Here is a 20,551-nt window from a genome sequence, read left to right on the forward strand (position 1 = left end):
TTTAAACAACCATAATATCAAGGTCTATGGTTGGGTGGATTCAACCGCAGTCTTGGGTTGGCTGCAAGGCGATCCTAACCGCTGGAATACATTCGTCGCCAACAGGGTGCGACAAATCACAGAAGTCATCCCTCCCGAGTGCTGGCGCTACGTTAAATCGGCAGAAAACCCTTCGGATTGCGCAAGCAGAGGACTTACCGCGTCACAACTAAAACAACATACTTTATGGTGGCAAGGGCCCACCTGGTTGCCAACATTTCAAGCAGATAAATACGATAAACAAATGAACTACCCAACCCACGAAGAACAAAATATACCACAAGTGAACGTTGCGGTAAATACTGAACCAGAAGACAATCTCATCGACCAACTAATAAACAAATACAGCTCATTCTCAAAATTAATACAGGTACTAGCCTGGGTCCGCCGATTCATATCAAAAAAGCAAGACAGAAAATCTAGTAATTATCTGCATTTATCCGAACTACGAGAAGCAACGACCTTAATTATCAAGCGAGTCCAAAAAACCGAATTTCAAGAAGAATACCAAGCATTGAAGAAAAGCCGATCAATTTAAACTAAGAGCAACATACTCGATTTATGTCCGTTTATAGACGAAGAAGGCGTCCTACGAGTCAAGGGAAGATTGAGAAACGCGTACATTACGTTTGACATGAAACACCCAATCATTTTACCGCATAAACATCGCTTGACTAGCCTTATCATAGACCACGCACATAAAATGGCTCTTCATGGCCCTGCGCGAACAACCCTAAACTTCATACGAAATAAATATTGGATCGTTGGGGGCAACAACGCCACCAAACAATTTATTCGTCACTGCGTAATTTGCAAGAAACAAAAAGCAAACATGCGAAATCAAATCATGGGGGATTTACCTGCAGCAAGAAGCAATCCATCTCGTCCCTTTGAACATACTGGCGTAGACTTCACCGGCCACGTATTCCTTAAAGCCAACAAGGGTCGCGGTATCAAGACCACTAAAGGATACGTTTGCGTGTTTGTCTGCATGGCTACAAAAGCTGTCCATCTCGAGCTGGTATCTGACATGACAGCATCAGCTTTCATAGCAGCTTTGCGCAGAATGGCTGCTCGAAGAGGAACTCCGCTGCACATCTACAGCGATAATGGAAGAAACTTCCTTAAGGCTAGCAAGATACTTAAGGAAGAATACCTTGAAATCCAAAATGTCGTGAACACCGAATGTCAGGGAGCAATATCAGACATGGGAATCACCTGGCACTTCAATGCACCCGCATGGCCTTCAGCAGGAGGATTATGGGAAGGCTGTGTTAAGGTTTTCAAGTACCACCTGAAGCGAGCAAGATACTTGATGACTAAATACATAGAGAACATTGATGACGCATGTGCAATTTACTATTTCTGCTACATCAAGAAACCAGTCTATCAATTGAAAGGCGACAACAGTTTTTGTGAATCAGACAAATCGGGATGCAAGACTGCCAGCACGACATGCACAAATAATTGGATCGAAAGTAACGCTCTAAATACCTATATTTATTTTTTCCCCTCACTAGGTCGGAAACACGTGTTTTGTCCTTCAATACCAGCGGGTAAAAACGCATTTTATCCACTAGTGGGTAAAGTAATTTGACCTTGAATAAAGTCAAATTAACTGCTTTAAAATTGATAAAAGTAGGTGGATCTAGTAATAAAGATGATTTACCACCTGTGGAACTACTGGAAGCAGTGATAAACGCATTTTTTGCGTTGTAGTTTCTTCGCTATAGTGAGGGGAAAAGTTTTGTGTTACACTCGGGTGCAAATGTATTTTACTTCTCGTGTGTTAAAAAACTCGCAAGTTCAGGATTCTATTCTCGAACCACTCGCTTCGCTCGTGGTTCAACTATAGAATCCTTTCACTTGCTCGTTTTTCAATTCCACACTCGGCGTTAAAATACAACTTTGCCCCCTTGTATAACAAATAACTATTGTTGTGCACAGTGTCAAGTTCGAACATTGTGCGCGGATCAAGTCACCGCGCACCAGCTGACGAATGCCGGACTTATAAACGTAGGTCATGGCTAGGGTTTGAGATCCGGATATCCGGATATCCGAATTATCCGGATATCCGTTGAATTTGAGATCCGGATCCGAGGTCTCATAGGATCCGGATAAAACGGATAATACGGATCCGTTAAATATGGGTATCTATCCACGCCAGAAAGAATTTTCGAATGAAATTTATGAATTATTTCCTGTATTTTGTCGCCTAAAATGTTTATTCACATTTATTTAATTCAAATACCCCAGAATATCAAGCTAGGTTAGGTTTGGTACATTACGCCATGCGATGAATCCATAAAACGATATGTTAACAAACTAATAGTTATTTGTTATACAAGGGGGCAAAGTTGTATTTTAACGCCGAGTGTGGAATTGAAAAACGAGCAAGTGAAAGGATTCTATAGTTGAACCACGAGCGAAGCGAGTGGTTCGAGAATAGAATCCTGAACTTGCGAGTTTTTGAACACACGAGAAGTAAAATACATTTGCACCCGAGTGCAACACAAAACTTTTCCCCTCACTATAGCGAGGAAACTACAACGCAAAAACTGCGTTTATCACTGCTTTCAGTAGTTTCACAGGTGGTAAATCATCTTTATTACTAGATTCAACTACTTTTATCAATTTTAAAGCAGTTAATTTGACTTTATTCAAGGTCAAATTACTTTACCCACTAGTGAATAAAATGCGTTTTTACTCACTGGTATTAAAGGACAAAACACGTGTTTCCGAGCTAGTGAGGGGAAAATAAAATGAACAGTAAACCATTGTTTTTAAAACTGCTTTCGTTTCTAACTGGATACATCCCACACCCACAGGAATAACGATAAATTATTAATTTTCTACAGAGTGGGGCCTGTAACAAAGGCGAAGAATTGAACTCTAGGCTATTCTCCTTATACTGATCAACATTTGTTCGGCGACTTTTAAAAATAACTTGTATTTTGATTTTTATCACCCTTGAAAGTTTTTTCTAAGAGGTAATGTATTGCGAATTCTGTTAAGTCTAAAGTGTGACAGACAACGTCAATGACAACAATAATGGCGTACATTGAAGCTAATATTTATTTTGTATGAAAAATTAAAAATTTAAAGACTTCATAATTTTTAAAAGTCACTGAACAAATGTTGATCAGTATAAGAAGAATATCCTACAGTTCAATTCTTCGCTTTTGTTACAGGCCCCACTCTGTATAAAGCAGAAACGATTGCCATGGATATTTTTAAGCTTAATGATGAATTAGAGATCACGGAAGTAATTAATATAATTATATACGTAATTTGTTTTATAAGCTGAATCCAGATCCATTTTTTTTTGTATTTAATAAGATGAGAGGCATACTAGCAGACAGGTCGCCTGATGGTAAGCGATCACTCCCGCTTATGGACACCTAAAACACCAGAAGGATTGGAGGTGCGCGCCAGCCTTAGAGCTTCACTGAAAAGCGACTGGCAAATATCAAATGACATTTTGCACATAAGTTCAGAAAAACAATTGAAAATGGTATATTAATAATGGTAATGGTATGATAACTAAATATGTGTAACATATTTTACACACCTAATACGTGTAACGCAATAAAATTATATTATTTTATCTTATTTCCTACATCTGCAATTTCGCATGGATGTATTTATTGGCTGTGGTTACGGATAGACGCCCCAGTAAAACGGAGGTATTAGTGAACAACACCCATTACCCCATACCCATACCCATTTTCCCTGCATTAGCTTATGTATGTTAAACAAAAATATTGGCCTACTGTTTAATGTTATATGCTGTTCTGTACAATGGCAGTGACATAAAAAATGTGTCGCTTAACTTCAAGCTCGGGTAAATCCATTCTGCTTTTTTTGTATAATCATCCTTAAAACCGAATCGATTTACGCGAGTTTGAAGTCAAACGACACAATTGTATGTTTAAAGTTCGTCTAAAAAGTTAATGAAGCAATAATAGACTATATTTATGTCGTTTCGCGAGTTTAAATTATTTTATTCCAGTAACAGTAGCTTTGATTTGACGAAACCCCTATAAAAAGTGACCTTTTCAACACGGATCCGTTTTATCCGAAATATCCGGATATCCGGATCCGGCAAATCTTAAGATCCGAAATATCCGGATCCGAAAAATCGGCGGATCTTGCAAACCCTAGTCATGGCTGCATTATTAAGACTAATAATTTCTCTGTTTTTCCACATAAACCTCACTGGTCTGAGCTTAAAATGAAACCTGATTTATACATCCCTATTATGGCACCTATAAATCACGTAATCAATATTACCATACCTCCCCTCCAACAGAAAAACGAATCTGAAGATCTACAAAGGGAAACTAGCGAACTTGGAGAAAAGATTGAACAATTGAAGACTACCGAAGTTAACGCCGAGACCATATCATATCACGATATTCATCACTACGCCATGATATACGTGATTCTTGGAGTATTCGGAACTACAGCATTATTTATCATAATACGACGAACGCTCGGGAAAATGCCGCCTACGCCGTCCCGACACATCGCCGAGGAACCTCCGGCCGCCACGCCGCCCCCGCCCCGCGCGTCGCCGCGCTCCGTCGTCGTCACCGAGGCGCACCAACTCAGCGATGAAGATCACTGCGACACGTCAAATCCTTCGCGATTAGATAAGGCGACATCCCCTTCATTTAAAGTAGTTACTTTTAGTTAGATTTAATGTTTATCATGTTTTTTAGCAGCATCTCCCTCTCCTCTCAACCGCCCCCCGGAATATGTACAAGTAAATTGCACATGCGCCATCGAGTAAAGAATCATGTGATTATTGTTTTTACCAGTCATGTGATTGATTGCACCATCAGCATTTAGTTTGTATATAAACACTACAATTAGGTAAATGCCTACTCTTTTATTGCACTCTATTCATTCGATTCTATTCTGTCTAGACAGTACAATCATTACAATAAAGCAAGTATTTCTCGAGAACGTCTTTGAGTTAACTCTTAAATCAACCTATCAAGTAAATGTTAGAGTAAGCAAGTACTTTAACACTCAGGAACAAATATCTGTGTTCATCACACAAATAAATGGCCCTTACCGGGATTGGAATCCGAGACCGCGGCGTAGCAGTCAGGGTCACTACCCGCTATATTATAATACTAGCTTTTACCCGCGGCTTCGCCCGCGTAATAAAAGTATTCTTATTGAAACGTTTACAAAAAATAAGATTTTCATTTGGATCCGTAGGTTTCTTTGTAGGTACATCTGTCCGCGATTATTTCGATTAAGGTAAAGCGGGGCAATTCTCGACTGCCATTGTAACTGATCTATTTGCCGTACGGTCAGCCAAGAGAGTGGTTTACCACTTTTCGACTCTATTGATCGAAAAGTGGTAAACCACTTTTTTGGCCGACTGTACCTTACACATATTAATATTGTTTTAAAAGAAATTCTTGCAATGATTGTAGAATTGTTACACAGCGACCACAGCCTAGGTAGTAGGTACGAATATGTATGTATTTTACCTATATAAATATTTATACTGGGGAAACTTCATACAACCCATATAGCCAGTATCTCGACGCTATGGTCGGTAGGGTAAAAAGTACTTTCTTGCATTATCGCTTACAATTTTTTCCATTTTGCTTATACTTATTGCAATCGTAAACATATAAAAGGCAAGCAAACAACGATCTTCTTACAGCACATTGAATGTAATAGTTATTACAGATGCAGGATACTCGCCGATGCCTACTTACTAATTCCCTTCCCACCGAGCCACCTGCATTTTACACTGCCTAGATATCGATTGCCGACCGATTATTCCGACCCCAATCCCTATTCTTATCCCTGTCCCTATCTCTATCCTTATCCCCGTCCCCGTCCCCGTCCCGTCCCTGTCCCTGTCCCTGTCCCCGTCCCCGTCCCCGTCCCCGTCCCTCCCCTATCCCTGTCCCCGTCCCCTATTCCTATCCCTATTTCTATCCCTATCTCTATCCCTATCCCTATCCCCATCCCTTCACTATCCCTATCCCGGTCCTGTCCCTGTCCCTGTCCTTGCTCCTGTCAAATTATCTTGCTAATAGGAGGTGAACTTTGAAAAATCCTTTTTTAATGCTCCTCTAAGGAACTTCCGTGTCAATTTGAGGGTAATTCTCAAAATAGTGGCATCGTACCCTGCCATCACGTTTTTGAATAGAAAGTATGCGAAATATATAATTTTCACATATAATTAAAATTTTTATAAGTAGTATTAACGTGACACATCGAGGCCAACACATATTTTTTCTATAAATATAATACTTTTGTAAAAAAAAAATAAAGAAGACCGTTTTCTACTGTACCCTGCCTTGTCACAACGCGACACTGCTCAAGTTTTCGCTCTATAAATTATTAAATTGCAGTTTTATGATAATAAAATATCGTTTTTTGTAGAGAATAGACTACTATATTCTTAAATATACGTTGCACGGGATGTTTCGATTACTTTTGAACACTAATTTTCACCTTTAAAGTTTGTCCAGCGATATTTTCTCCATATCCTGTGCGTCCGCGGTATTGCACCTCACTCACACACAGAAAGTCTTATTGAGGCCCTAATATACGTAAAACACGTAGCCAGTATGGTTCTAGCCGCCGGTGTAAAGGTTTGTGTGTGAGGTGCTGCGGTCTTGTGGTTAGAAGTTTTCAAAGTGTGACGTTCGGAGTTTGTAACAGGTATGTCCACTTTATTCTGGCATGATTATTTTAAAATATTAATACGGCAGTTTTTTTACCAATAACATTTTAATGTTGTATTGAAGTATAACTATGTATATTAAAATTATGACAGTTGTATTATCAACAGTTTCGGAGATAATATCTAGTTAATCGGATTTTCACTACACCCTGTGTAACTTTATCCTGCCATCACTCTGCAGGGTAAAGTGACTGTTGACAGGATAAAGAAATACAAGTAAAAAAAAGCTATTTTGACATGGTTTTTACTAACTTGCAATGTATGTATATGCATGTATGTATGTTTGTATGTATGTTGAGGTCAAATCTTGCAACCCAATTTGAAGCAGAAATATTCAACCGACTGAGCTGAAATTTTGTATACACGCTGCGGATGACGTTCGCATATAAGCGCCGATATGGGGCATTGGGTCCTTCGATATTGGGCAATAGTCTGCTCAGCGCCGAAGCAGTCCCGTCGAGGCTAGGAACCAATTTGATAAAATGTTCCTCGGAGTACCAATTTTGGTTTGAATTTAAGCCCAAGTACTTAATTTGGGGCGTAAGAGGGACCGCCTCACCGCCAATAGGCAAGGCAACATCCCTATCGCTCTTGTATATAGGCATTACGGAACCAGATTGCATTTCGATCGGCGTATAGCGTCAACGATTATCATTTTGGCTAGGTCGGCAGCAATCACTTTCTTCGGACAGAAGCCAACCTTTCCTTCGAAAACCACGTCATCGGTCGTGGCAAGTAACACCCCAAGCCCAAACAAATTAATGCGCCTAACTGTGAGCTCAGTTGCCACTGTGGCTCTTCTTATTATCCTGGTACTTTCTTCCCCTCACGGCTACTATTGTGTCATCGGCATAACAAATGGTGATCATGCGGAGAAGTTGGACTACTCTGATAGCCAAGTCAAAGCCGATGCTCCAGAGCAGGCGCCCAGTACCGACCCCTGTGGAAAACTGTGGGTAGGTTATGATTATTATGAATATGCATGTGGGTAAGAAGAAGAATAAAGAAGTCAGTCTTGATTTGAGCACGTAGTCTCATTGACCTGTCCCTATACGTTTATATGGCGCAGCCGGTAGGAACACCACACTCCATTCGTCTTTCTAGGCATCTTCCTCCTGATTCATTGAGCAGTACTCTATCTGCAAGGTAATGCCCTATGGTGAATGATGATCTTCAAATAGAAAGGCGCATCGTGGAAGCAATGCGCCTATTTTATTATCACATAAGGAAGAAAGCCGAAGTAATTGGCAATGTCAAGAGATACTGCGATAGCTCCCTGCCTTTTCTCTGCTACCAGACCGCTGTATTTATGCAGCGCATCAATTGCGTCTATCGCTTCTCCCAGAACCCGATCTCTGATGTTTGGGCACGTGTCTTTCAAAATGCGTGCACAGCAGTAGATGAGACTTACGATGATGCGCTCAACATCGTGCCAGTTTCATCTAGGAGGGCAATGGGACGGTATCCTAAGGGACAGTCAGCTGGACTACCCTTTTTCGAAAGACACAGTCTGCCCACCTTCCAACGAGAATATATACCCTCTCGGAGGCAGTCGTCAATGTGGCCACGTAATCTACTTCCAAGATGTTTAAAGAGCCAAGGCACACCGTCCGGTCCTAGAGTGGCCCTCATTTTAAATACTGACCTCATTATCTCGACATATGTTACCAAGGAGACATCAAGGAGAGGAACCAACTCTTCCACTGGGGCAGCCATTGCAGGCATTACATGCACAAGTACAACTCACATTGTGAATCATGATATGTGCTTTGTTGTTTTACAAGACTGTGATTGTAGGTACTTATTTATTTATTCTTTATTGCACATAAAAAAGTACAAAATGGTGTACATAATGCCTTAAGGCATTCTCTACCAGTCAAACACTGCAGGCATCGTGACTGAAAATAATAATCAGATATCACTTACTGTACTTCAACTGTTTTGAATAAAAAATAATGGATATTGTTTAAAAAAATACTTTTTTTGCTTTTGTTTCTACTTAAAGAAAAAAAATTGAATCCTAACGAAATCATAATAGTCGATATACGTTGAATTATTAGTGGTAAACTTGTTTTTTTATTCAAACTCTCTTTATCCTGCCACGTTTTCCCTGCTACCCTGTCTATCCACTTTCTCCTGTATGTCTAAAATTTCAACTCGCTATAAGTTCTACGTTTTTACGACTATTTCGTTCCCTCCTGAAAATTCCGTATCATTGATGCACTCAAAAACATATTTAAATCCAAAAAGGTACAAAAAACCATTTTCATTTTTTTTCATTCACTTTACCCTGACTAGTGATGGGTAGGACATCAAATTAAAATGAGTTTGTATGAGTACCTCATTTTCAAAAATGAGGTGTTACAATGTCTTACTTCAAATGAGGTGAGGTACTGGTATATAAAATTTTGCTATCGGCGATTTGATAGACTCAATCGGGCAACAAATTCTAGTATGTATACTATGTAATAACATCCTTTATACCTATTAAATTTTATTTGCAACTAAATGTTAAGAAGAGAACTTGAACAACAGAAGACTGAAATATTATTTAAGAATTCCAATTGCTGTAATATGAAACTACATAAAAAGCAAATTGATTTGATGGTTCTATGAAACTTTTGTTCTATTTTAGCTGTTGATTATTGTTATTTATCCTATGTTAATATTCTTGATATCATTTTATAATGGTTTCATTTATAATTTACAGTTTAATAATAATATATTTCAATTGAAACTGTAACCTTAAAAACTGCATGTTTTTAACAAACGTGAGTTCATATTGTTTTCTAATTACATACCACTTTTACGTAAAAATAACCAACTTACCGCTGTGGATATTCTAACAGCAATATATAGTAAATTAAATGAACACCAACATTCTCGACGCCGTTCATACTTTTGACTATATTTTTGCACGTAAAAGACACTAAGGCAGAGCCACAAGCATATTAAATCATGTATAAAATGTCACCATTATTATATTTTGGTGTATTTATTAGTAATATCACTGTATGACACAAATAAATTAGCCATAGCCATTGAACTTTGGAAACAACAAACAACTGTCACAACACAAGTAACACAACTGACAATTTCAACTGTCTATGAAATGCGTTTCGTTTCACGACTCACGTTTATTATTTGATAATGTTGTCAAAATGTGTACATATTAATAAACATGTTATTAACTGCATATAATATATACTCCGTGTAATAAATGGATATACATTTTTTTGTGGATAATATTAGCCCATATTGTTGTCTTAAGGAAGGCTATAACTATAACGTAAAAACAAAATAGAAATGTCTCTTCTTTATCCATTGAACATGCTGCAATGCGATATGATGTTAAATATTATCCACCTAAAAATATTTTCAAACTTTTAACTTAGGCGAAACAACCAACGAAAATTTAACTGATATATAGAAATAAGTAAAAACTGCAAAAATAAAATAAATATTTGTCACTAATAAAAAGGTGCGAAATTCAAATTTTGTGAGACGCTAACTCTTCGTTCGTACAAAGTTCATATCTGTGGCATTTAAATATATAACAACTACACCTATAATACCTACATACGAATCTAAATAAAAGTACATAAAATAATTTTAAATAATATTTCGGTCATTAATCCTGTACTGTTGTCAAGCGAACTTCATAAATGCACATTTTGAGTTACTCGTCCTTGGTATTCAAAACGCTTCGAAAATAAATATGTCACGACCAGTATAAGAGAGCTCCCTTATTACCAATGACAACAGTCATACAAATCTGTTGGTCCGATAGGTCACGTTAAACCGGTCAAGTCGGTAGCTCAAGTAATAGCATCGAAACTATCGAATGAGAGCGTTGTGGAATTTGCGCGCCAATTTGAAGAGATGCTTGGATCACAACGACGTAATATGTATGAAAGCTTGCGGCGCTTAAGACTGTTTTATTTCGAGTCACGTGTAACGTATTTTGTCGAGGCAAATTTGAAGCATAGCTCGTGTCTGTCTCATTCACTCTTACGGTAAACCTAACTAACTGTTTCACTTTGAAAGGATTTTAGAAGTAATGTTGGTAATGTGATGTGACATTGTCGCGGTGAGGCCTTCCGGTACAAAGCGATTTCCGGTACAAATGTATCGGTGGACCTTTTGTCTCGGTAATAAAGTTTGTAGTTCGGTGACATAGACGATGAGCCGCTTCATTTTGAAGTGTCGACTCTCGCGAGGGAGTTTGAGGACCGCGAGGCGCTCGTGTGACAGATGAGTTTTTGAATGATTTGAAGTTTGTGAATGATTTGTGTGGCATGAGGTGTTTGTGTTGCGAGACTTGCGCGCGAGGTTATGAGTAAAATGAGGTGAGGTGAGTTGAGGTGTGATGTAATACATTTTTTCCGTGTGAAGTGCTGCGACAAATCACCAATATGAGTGGTACAAATGAGGTGCCTCATGAGTGAGGAACTCAACACTAACCCTGACGGTGCCACTTTTTTGAGAACGAACCTTGAAATCTCTTGAACCAGAAGTAAATATAAAAACTAAACCTATACTTATGGCTATTTTGGATATTTTAACCCCATTGCACAACAACAGAGGAGAAAATTTCTTTTCCACCTCATTAGATTTTAAAATCGTTGTATTTATCGTGATCAGCGACCCGATAAACCATAAAAACGATACCCATATTGTGTTTTTGACTTTACCCCCTTTGCACCCTTTTAGGGGTAAAATTTTCAAAAAACCTGAAACATGTATTTAGTCATATGTCTTTAGAAATCCTCCTGTGAAGTTTCGAATAAAATAGTCAAACTAATCTTGTTTCCCCATACAAACTTTGAACCCCCATTTCACCCTTTTAAGAGGAGAATTTTGAAACATCCTTTCTTATTGCTCATCTACGCTATATGAGGAACCTACGTGCCAAATTTGACATCTCTAGGACCAGCGGTTTCGGCTGTGCATTGATATGTCAGTCAGTCAGTCAATATCTTCTTTTATATATTTTTTTGATATTTAAACCCCATTGCACAACAACAGGGGAGAAGGTATTTCACTTCCGCCTCGTTAGATTTTAAAAACGTTGTATTTATCGTGATCAGCGACCCAATAAACCGTAAAAACGATACCCATATTAGTTTTTTGACTTTATCACCCCCTTTTTACACTTTTAGGGGTTAAATTTTCAAAAAACCTGAAACACGTCTTTAGTCATATGTTTTTAGGATCCGTCCTGTGAAGTTTCGAATAAAACAGTGAAACTAACATTGTTACCCCATACAAACTTTGAACCCCCATTTGACCCCCTTAGGAGGCGAACTTTGAAAAATCCTTTCTTAGTGCTCCTCTACACTATATGAGGAACCTACGTGCCAAATTTGACATCTCTAGGACCAGCGGTTTCGGCTGTGCATTGATATGTCAGTCAGTCAGTCAATATCTTCTTTTATATATTTTTTTGATATTTAAACCCATTGCACCACAACAGGGGAGAAGGTATTTCACTTCCGCCTCGTTAGATTTTAAAAACGTTGTATTTATCGTGATCAGCGACCCGATAAACCATAAAAACGATACCCATATTGATTTTTTTACTTTATCACCCCCTTTTCACCCTTTTAGGGGTTAAATTTTCAAAAAACCTGAAACACGTATTCAGTCATATGTCTTACGGAATCTTCCTGTGAAGTTTCGAATAAAATAGTCAAACTAATCTTGTTTCCCCATACAAACTTTGAACCCCCATTTGACCCCCTTAGGAGGTGAATTTTGGAAAATCCTTTCTTAGTGCTCCTCTACACTATATAAGAAACCTACGTGCCAAATTTGAAATCTCTAGGACCAGCTTCTTCTTTTATATATTTAGATATAGTAGTGTGACAAAATAGAAATTGTGAGTGTAAAATAGAAATTGTTATTGGTTGCCTAACAAACGACAGCCGTAGTGAGGTTGTTGTAGGCTTCTGCTCTCTCGACATACAACAAAACTCTGTGCACGAAAATTCGCAAAATAGATGGTTACATATATACACACAGCCGTAAGTGTAATACCATAATGGCGAATCACGCAAATAACCCTGGCTTGACACCCTTCGAATTATTTAGAAACGGTCTGAATCTGTCATTCGTCATTCCGAACTGAGATAGGTAAATTATTGAGCGAAATAAGCGAGTTGAATCTCTAGATCTCTACTGAGTTAACGAGTTGGCGAGTTCAGTTAAATGATATAGTTCATATAAATCATTTACAACTTGGGAACGAAACATGTCTAGTCATTTCGCGAGCTTCGAATAAGACTTTTTATGCTTGAGTTCAATCTCGTTGATCTCGCGAGATCTCGTCAATTTTTCGGCCGAGATCAATCTCGCTAAAAATGACCGAGATCTCGTACAAAAGAGATCTCGCGAGAACGAGATTGCATTCCCTAGGTATGTATATGTATCTTTGCTGTAAGTAAGAACCCAAAAGAAATTGTGAAAGAAGGACCCAATGAAAGGGTATGTTACGTTTGAGGTTACATAATGGTAAGTGTAGGTACGCTACGTACCGAGATGAATGAGCAGGTTGTTGAGGTGGCGGGCGAGCGCGGCGGCGAGCGCGTCCTTGGCGCGCTGCAGGCGGCGCAGGCGCTCGCGCACGGCGCCCAGCCGCCGCCGCGCCGGCGCCATGCCCGCCTCCGCGCGCAGCGCCGTCCGCAGCGCCGCGCCCGCCGCCAGCGCGCGCGCGCCCCTCCGCCCCCGCCAGCGAGATCTACACCCAGACATCATTACTCTTACCCTCACTAAATATTACTAATATCAATTACCACAATATTCAATACTAGAGTGATACCGTTTTTGAAACCGGCTTCATTGGAGATACACATGTATAATATAGGTATTCTGAAGCGATGTTTACAATGCAGATCAAAAACGAGAGTGGCGCAATTCGGTTCTAATGTGGTATACATACTGTTTATTATCAAAAAATAGATTTTGCAATGTTTTTTTGTATACCTCAGAAATGGAGTCGAGATCCCTCAGCGGCGGCGCGTCGAGCCAGGCGTAGATCTCGGTGAGCTCTTGCAGCAGCATGCGGGCGGCGGAGTCGGCGCGCGCGGCGCCGGAGCGCGCGTGCAGCGCGGCGGGCGCGGCGCGGGCGAGCGCGTCGAGCCGCGCCAGGCGCGCCGCCAACGCCGCCGCCGCCGCGCCGCCCGCGTCCAGCCGCGCCGCCAGCCGCGCGCCCGCGCCGCCGCCCTCCGTGGCCGCCGCCAGCATGCCGCCCACGTTCAGCGCGTCCAGCCGCCCCACGCGCTCGCCGAGCCGGCGCACCTGACGACACCACCGTCAGTACCGTCACTCGTCTAACGAAACGGCTCACTTCTTACGAGAAACGATTCCGCTTTCTTTCAAATATAAGAAACTCTTCTTCCTCCTACCCTTATCCCACGTTATGTGGGGTCGGTACAACATGTCTTTCTCTTCCATTCTCCCCTATCTTTCGTCATCTCAACACTCACATCTTTCTTTCTCATGTCCTCTGTCAAATATAAGAAACATTATTATAAAATAGTCTCGAGTGCAAAAAATACAAGTTACCCAAAGCTCGGCATCCCCGTCGGTGGCGTCGGCGTCGTCCAGCAGCGCGCCCAGCGCCGCGTCCGGCACCGACGCCTCGGCGCCCTGCCCGACAAACACCGATACCATATTATGTACATACTTAATGACTGCACCGGGAAAAATAACACTATACTCCATTCACATGCTTACATGTATTATATTATTATACATGGTGAAATTTAATCGGTGAGCAGGAAATATTTTTTCTTATTCAGTAATTGATGGAGATCACATTTATTACGAAAAAACCGGCCAAGTGCGAGTTGGACTCGCCCACCGAGGGTTCCGTACAAACTTTCAATGGTTAAAATAATCATACTACTTACTCATATTCGTTTATTCATATTTGTAACGCCATTTTACACGTCAAGATTTGATTTAAAAAAATAATATTTATACAGCAATAATACTTAGAAAATAAATAGACAGAAGATTGAAATTACAAAAAGTTAGGCAATATTCACATAAAAAATGCACAAAAATATTTTTCTAATTAGGTAATAAAAAAATATCATTAGTGTAGAACGGGTGCTCGATCAGCCAATTTTTTAAGCGATAGGTACTTAAAGTTCGACACACTAGGCGCTTCAACCACATATTGCGGCAATTTATTATAGACGGCAGGGTCCATCACATGTGTTAATTTGACCGTAAATTGGATTTCGCCAATTTACGGTCGATACCTACTAACTTTCCGACATTTCGAATGTTGTACTTGGAACACATGTTATTAGTTTTGTCACAGAATATATTATGTATAATAGTACAAGTACGGAAGGCTCCTTTGATGTTCACAAAATGACGCCATTCTAAATTCTTACCTACATTAACAAACGGACCGCACGCGAGCAGCCAACATTGAATTTTTCCCCTCACTAGCTCGGAAACACGTGTTTTGTCCTTCAATACCAGCGGGTAAAAACGCATTTTACCCACTAGTGAGTGGGTAAAGTAATTTGATCTTGAATAAATTCAAATGAACTGCTTTAAAATTGATAAAAGTAGGTGAATCTAGTAATAAAGATCATTTACCACCTGTGGAACTACTGGAAGCAGTGATAAACGCATTTCTTGCGTTGTAGTTTCCTCGCTACAGTGAGGGGAAAAGTTTTGTGTTACACTCGGGTGCAAATGTATTTTACTTCTCGTGTGTTAAAAAACTCGCAAGTTCAGGATTCTATAAATAACTCGCAAGTTCATGATTCTTCAAATAACTATTATACAAATAACTATTATTGCGCCGCGCGAAGGTCGTCGCCAATGAATGGGCCGCGAACTCGCGGCCGCTGACATGTACTTGTAGCGCGGCGATAGAATCGCGGAGTGAGCCGCCCCTGGTTTTGTATGCTGCCAAGTTCTCTCTTACATAAATGGCTACCTGCATGATAACTATTGCAGGCAGTGTAATGAGTGTAAAGCTAGGAACATACTACGCGGACGTCCGTCGTAAATCGACCGCGACCGCGACCGAACAGTGTGCACGGAACAAAACATCCAGCGAGCCAGATTTCGAACGGACGTCCATGCGCTCAAGGCCACGTCCACGTCCGTCGACCGATAGTTTGCACGGTTAAGTGTATATTCATTGTCCAGATCCCCGTCCGCGGTCGATTTACGACGGACGTCCGCGTAGTGTGTTCCTAGCTTAAGGATTCTTATTTTTTAAAGAGTTCTTTGGCCGGAGTGTCTACTGTCTACAGGTACCTGAGCAACGATCCTGACAGCTCGTTTCTGAAAGCGAAAGACCCTCTCCCATTCAGGACAACATCCCCAGACCAGACCTCCGCAACGTACTGTATTAATGAATGGACAGTGGCGAAATAGCATGTCCGGGCTACTTCTGGAGCCACAGACTTTGCAACTCGACCTAAGGCAAAGCACGCACTGCCCCGACTACCACACGGTTTATCTACTTGCTGGTCCCAGTTTAAGCCCTGATCAATCTTTAAACCTAGGAAAGTAGTCGTGGATGCCTGTTCAAGTATTTTCCCATTAATTATGAACTATCAACGGCGTGGTCATGCGACCCGAAAGATTAAAATGCACAAAGTGTAATTAAAATGTTGGCAGCCTGTATCGCAACTGGAGGACCTACGGAAGTAATTAGGACAATAGATCCTTCCTCCTTCCTTCCTCCTCCTTCCTTCGGTCCTTTGAGTCGTCGGCACCCAGGCCCCTTCTAAGTACAGGTTTGTACAAGTTTCTAATGAGTCGACTCGGCAACGCACATGTGCCACTCCTCGAGTGGCAGGCGTCCATATGTAACAGTGACCGCTTTCCATCAGGCGGACCGTATGCATGTGTGCCACCTACGTGGCACACATGCATACGGTCCGCCACCGCCGCCGCCGGTTGTACGTGGTACAAAAAAAAATCTCGATGAATTCACCTTAAACATTAAAAACTAAATCAAAATCGATTGATTCGTTCGGGAGCTATGATGCCAGACAGACATGTCAAGCGTCAAACCTATTATTATTATAACACTCCGTCTAGGGCTTGCATTCCGGAATTCCGGAATCTCGAAATTCCGGAATTTCGGACAATTTTTCCGATATTACAGTTCCGGAATTGAAACACATAATCTCGAAAATTCCGGAATTGAAAAAATATATATTTTTAGATGAAAACGTGTAATATCAGCCTGGTTATTTTACAAAACTACCACAGAATATATTAGAAATATGTAAATTCATAATTTAGACACTGCTCGGACTCAGGTAGTACCCTATTTTATGGCCAAAGGGGCTAGTTAGAGCGAGAAAGTGTAATTTTAAATTTTAACCCGCTAATATTAACCATTGTCACTTTCTGGTTTTGCGAACTTAAATTCAGATGCAAATTGTAGTAATTGGTATTACATTCATTCACAAGCATAACGTCGTAGTTACTTATACACTTTTCACAAAGACGTGTGCATATTTTACTAAACTGGTGGACTTTACTGCAATTTATGGAAAATGGTGGATATGAAAAGTATGCTTTATTTTTTACAAAAATTCAAGGTGTACATGTACATGTACCTAGGTACAAATGAGGAAATCTGACTTTTTGGGCCTCGACTCTGATACAGGTAATTCAGTGTTTATTTTATTACATTTATGTGAATAAGACGTTGTGCTATTGTTGTAAATTATTACTTTTACATTATTTCGGTGGACAATCGATGCATATGCATTTAAAACCCTTGTTTTTATTAGATTAATTGATAAAACAATAATGTTGCCCTCGTCCATATTGCAGTAAATCCTCAAATATGAAATAAGTGCAGAAGGAAAACACTGTATTTGGGGTAGTTTTATTTAGTTTTTGTCTAAAATATGTAGTTTTTATTACTGAATGATGTGTCAAATACTATTAAATAATAATGCTAAATATATTTACTTTAATGTTAACTACTATCACAAAACTGGCACTAAAACCTCGTTTGTATCGTTTGCTGTTGTTCGAAATACTTCGCAAGACCGATTTTGACACAAAATGGACTCTCCTGTAAAATTACTAAAATAAAAATTGCAGTGTTATATGCCTTTCAGGTACGGAGTTATTGTCTTAAACGTCGATTAATAATAAATTTCAATTTAAAATTGTATTATTTCATCAGAAATCCACCAGAAAACAAAACAAAAAAAAATTGTTCAATTCCGGAACTAGTTCCGGAATTCCGGAATTGAAGTCCAATCTCGAAAACCAGTTCCGGAATTGAAAATCGTCCGATATTGCAAGCCCTAACTCCGTCGTTTTTGCGTTGGTGGTTAAAAACAAGAAACCTCCTTCAAAACTATAATAAAACACAACTTTCTATGAAAATCGGTAAAGTGCGAGTCGGATTTCGACATTTCCATACAAAAAGGTCATGAGCGCCTGACGACATGTGATAGCAACGTACACTAGATTTTGTACTTTAAAGATTTTGCGTATATTTTGGAAACTATAAGAGATAGAGCAAATAGACTTCAGATTTTGGTTGTCGGTGGCACAATTTTTTTGTTTTCGTATATATACACCATTTTTTGGACCTATTAGGGCAATATTATGGTCAGTGCAGTTCTAAACAGTCTTAAGCGCCTCTTTTTTAGTAGGAACTTAAGTCATTTTGGCAAATGATTAAAATTTTTAACAATTTCTAAACAGAAATGAATTTCTTTCTACCTGTCCATGGCGCTCACAAAATTTCAAAACATTTAGTAAGTACTTGCAGCGGCAGTGAGTGAAAATCTCAATTTGAGTTTTTTTTTCTTAAGTCCGACTTACGCTTGACTGTAGATTTCTAATAGGTTTTCCTGTAATCTACAGGTAGAGGGCTATCTCGTGTATTTTTTTGAAAATTTTACGCTAAGTAGTTTCGGAGATAAGGGGGGGGGGAATGGTAATTTTTCTTAAATAACTTCTAAATTACCAAAATAAAAACCATAAAAAAAATGCTTATAAAATGCTCTTTCATTTGATATGTATCACAATATAGTTCTAATAACTTTGATTTTTAATTTTCAATTTTACCCCCCAAAAGTGCCCCTTATGATTAAATTTCGTTTAATTTCATTTGATTATATTGCATGTCCGTCTTTGAGCCACAGGTTTACATACGTGTGCCAAATTTCAAGTAAATCGGTCCATTAGTTTCGGAGAAATCGGCTGTGACAGAGGGACAGACAGACACGCGAGTGATCCTATAAGGGTTCCGTTTTTCCTCTTTGAGGTACGGAACCCTAATAAGGGTTCCGTTTTTCCTCTTTGAGGTACGGAACCCTAAAAAAAAACATTTTGTATGAGAAATCAAAATTTTCTATGTGTGGTAGCGACCTATAAAATGTAACGAAAAATTCTAAAAGAAATTACAATGATTTTGATTTTTAGTACCAGAGAACAATTTAAGGAGTGAGACATAGAACATATTAACTTTTCTCAAACATTGGATGGATGGATGGATTTCATATTATTTTTTAGGCCTAGGCCTGCAAAGTAACTTTTTTTTTATAAAATATTGTCCTTAAGAGCATTTTTTTTTATTTCATTGTATGTTTGAGAAAAGCACTATACATGCCTCAGCGTGAAAACGGATTCCCGGCCTCGTATCCCTATCCCATAATATATATACCCACTTGGCCGGAAATCGTCATTTTCCCGGCCTCTGATGTAATGTACTATTGATGAAATAAGCAACACCCAAGTGTTTAGTTTGCTGTCCTAAAGCCTCTTCCTACTCTTTCCGGTACTGTCTACCCACTATTGTCCCGGATTTGTAAGTTCACATTTTTGACACATTTGTTTTGAAGTATGTTGCGATGTGGCTAAGACGTATCGTTTGCCAAATCTAACGATTAATTTCCAATTGGTTGAATCGATTAGGCCCTATGTACAAGGAGGCGCTTAAACAAATATACGATTTCTATCAACTTACTGAAATGTCATTTGAATCGAAATGACAGACTGCCACAGCACTAGTTTAAAAATAAAAATGAATGATAAATGACATAATAAGTAAATCCTGCGTGATAAATTAATATTGAAAAATACTCACTAACAAAGATCCGCAAAAATGGAACATGTGCTAGATTATGTTTAAAGTAAGCGAAATATTGTTTTTAAGTACTTGATTTTTTTAAATATTATTACAGGGTTTTATTTAAAATTTCATTAGGTTGCGCGAGTTTATGTATTGTGGACTAGGGTGATGCATATTTTATCAAAGTTAAAAAGTGCTATGTCTCACCCCCTCAAATTGTTCTCTGGTACTAAAAAGTTATTGTAATTTTTTTTTAGAATTTTTCGATAAATTTTAGAGGTCGCTACTACACAATGAAATTTTTTATTTTTCATACAAAATGATTTTTTTAATATATTTTTTTTTCGTTTTTTCTGTCTAAAACAATGTTTTAAGGTATTTAAAGCTATTTTTAAGGATATTTGATATTAAGAATAATTTCGTTTGATTTTTAATAATTTTTATTCCTGTACTGTTGGTACAAGTCAATAAAATCCACTAAAAACACGTAAAACACGAATTAAGCTGTAATGTTATATCAAATTTTAGGTACATGAATATAATGATTCATCATAAGTATCATAAAAAAACTAAAAAAAAAAAAAAAAAAACATTTTGTATGAAGAATCAAAATTTTCAACGTGTGGTAGCGACCCCTAAAATGTAACGAAAAATTCAGAAAAAAAATTACAATTATTTTTTAGTACCAGAGAACA

The 20,551-nt window shown here is 38.9% G+C and overlaps 1 protein-coding gene across 1 annotated transcript in view; it reads right to left on the reverse strand.

Annotated features, from left to right (window-relative positions):
* The window catches only part of LOC125229771 (exocyst complex component 1), a 72,740-nt gene that overhangs the window by 51,299 nt on the left and 890 nt on the right, over positions 1-20,551 (reverse strand). Inside the window, 4 exon segments of the mRNA XM_048134709.1 lie at positions 13,300-13,472; positions 13,474-13,502; positions 13,748-14,062; positions 14,330-14,413. Of these exon segments, the coding sequence (XP_047990666.1) occupies positions 13,300-13,472; positions 13,474-13,502; positions 13,748-14,062; positions 14,330-14,413 (601 nt within the window).

The sequence above is a fragment of the Leguminivora glycinivorella genome, chromosome 9, assembly GCF_023078275.1.
Source record: "Leguminivora glycinivorella isolate SPB_JAAS2020 chromosome 9, LegGlyc_1.1, whole genome shotgun sequence".
NCBI lineage: Eukaryota > Metazoa > Arthropoda > Insecta > Lepidoptera > Tortricidae > Leguminivora > Leguminivora glycinivorella.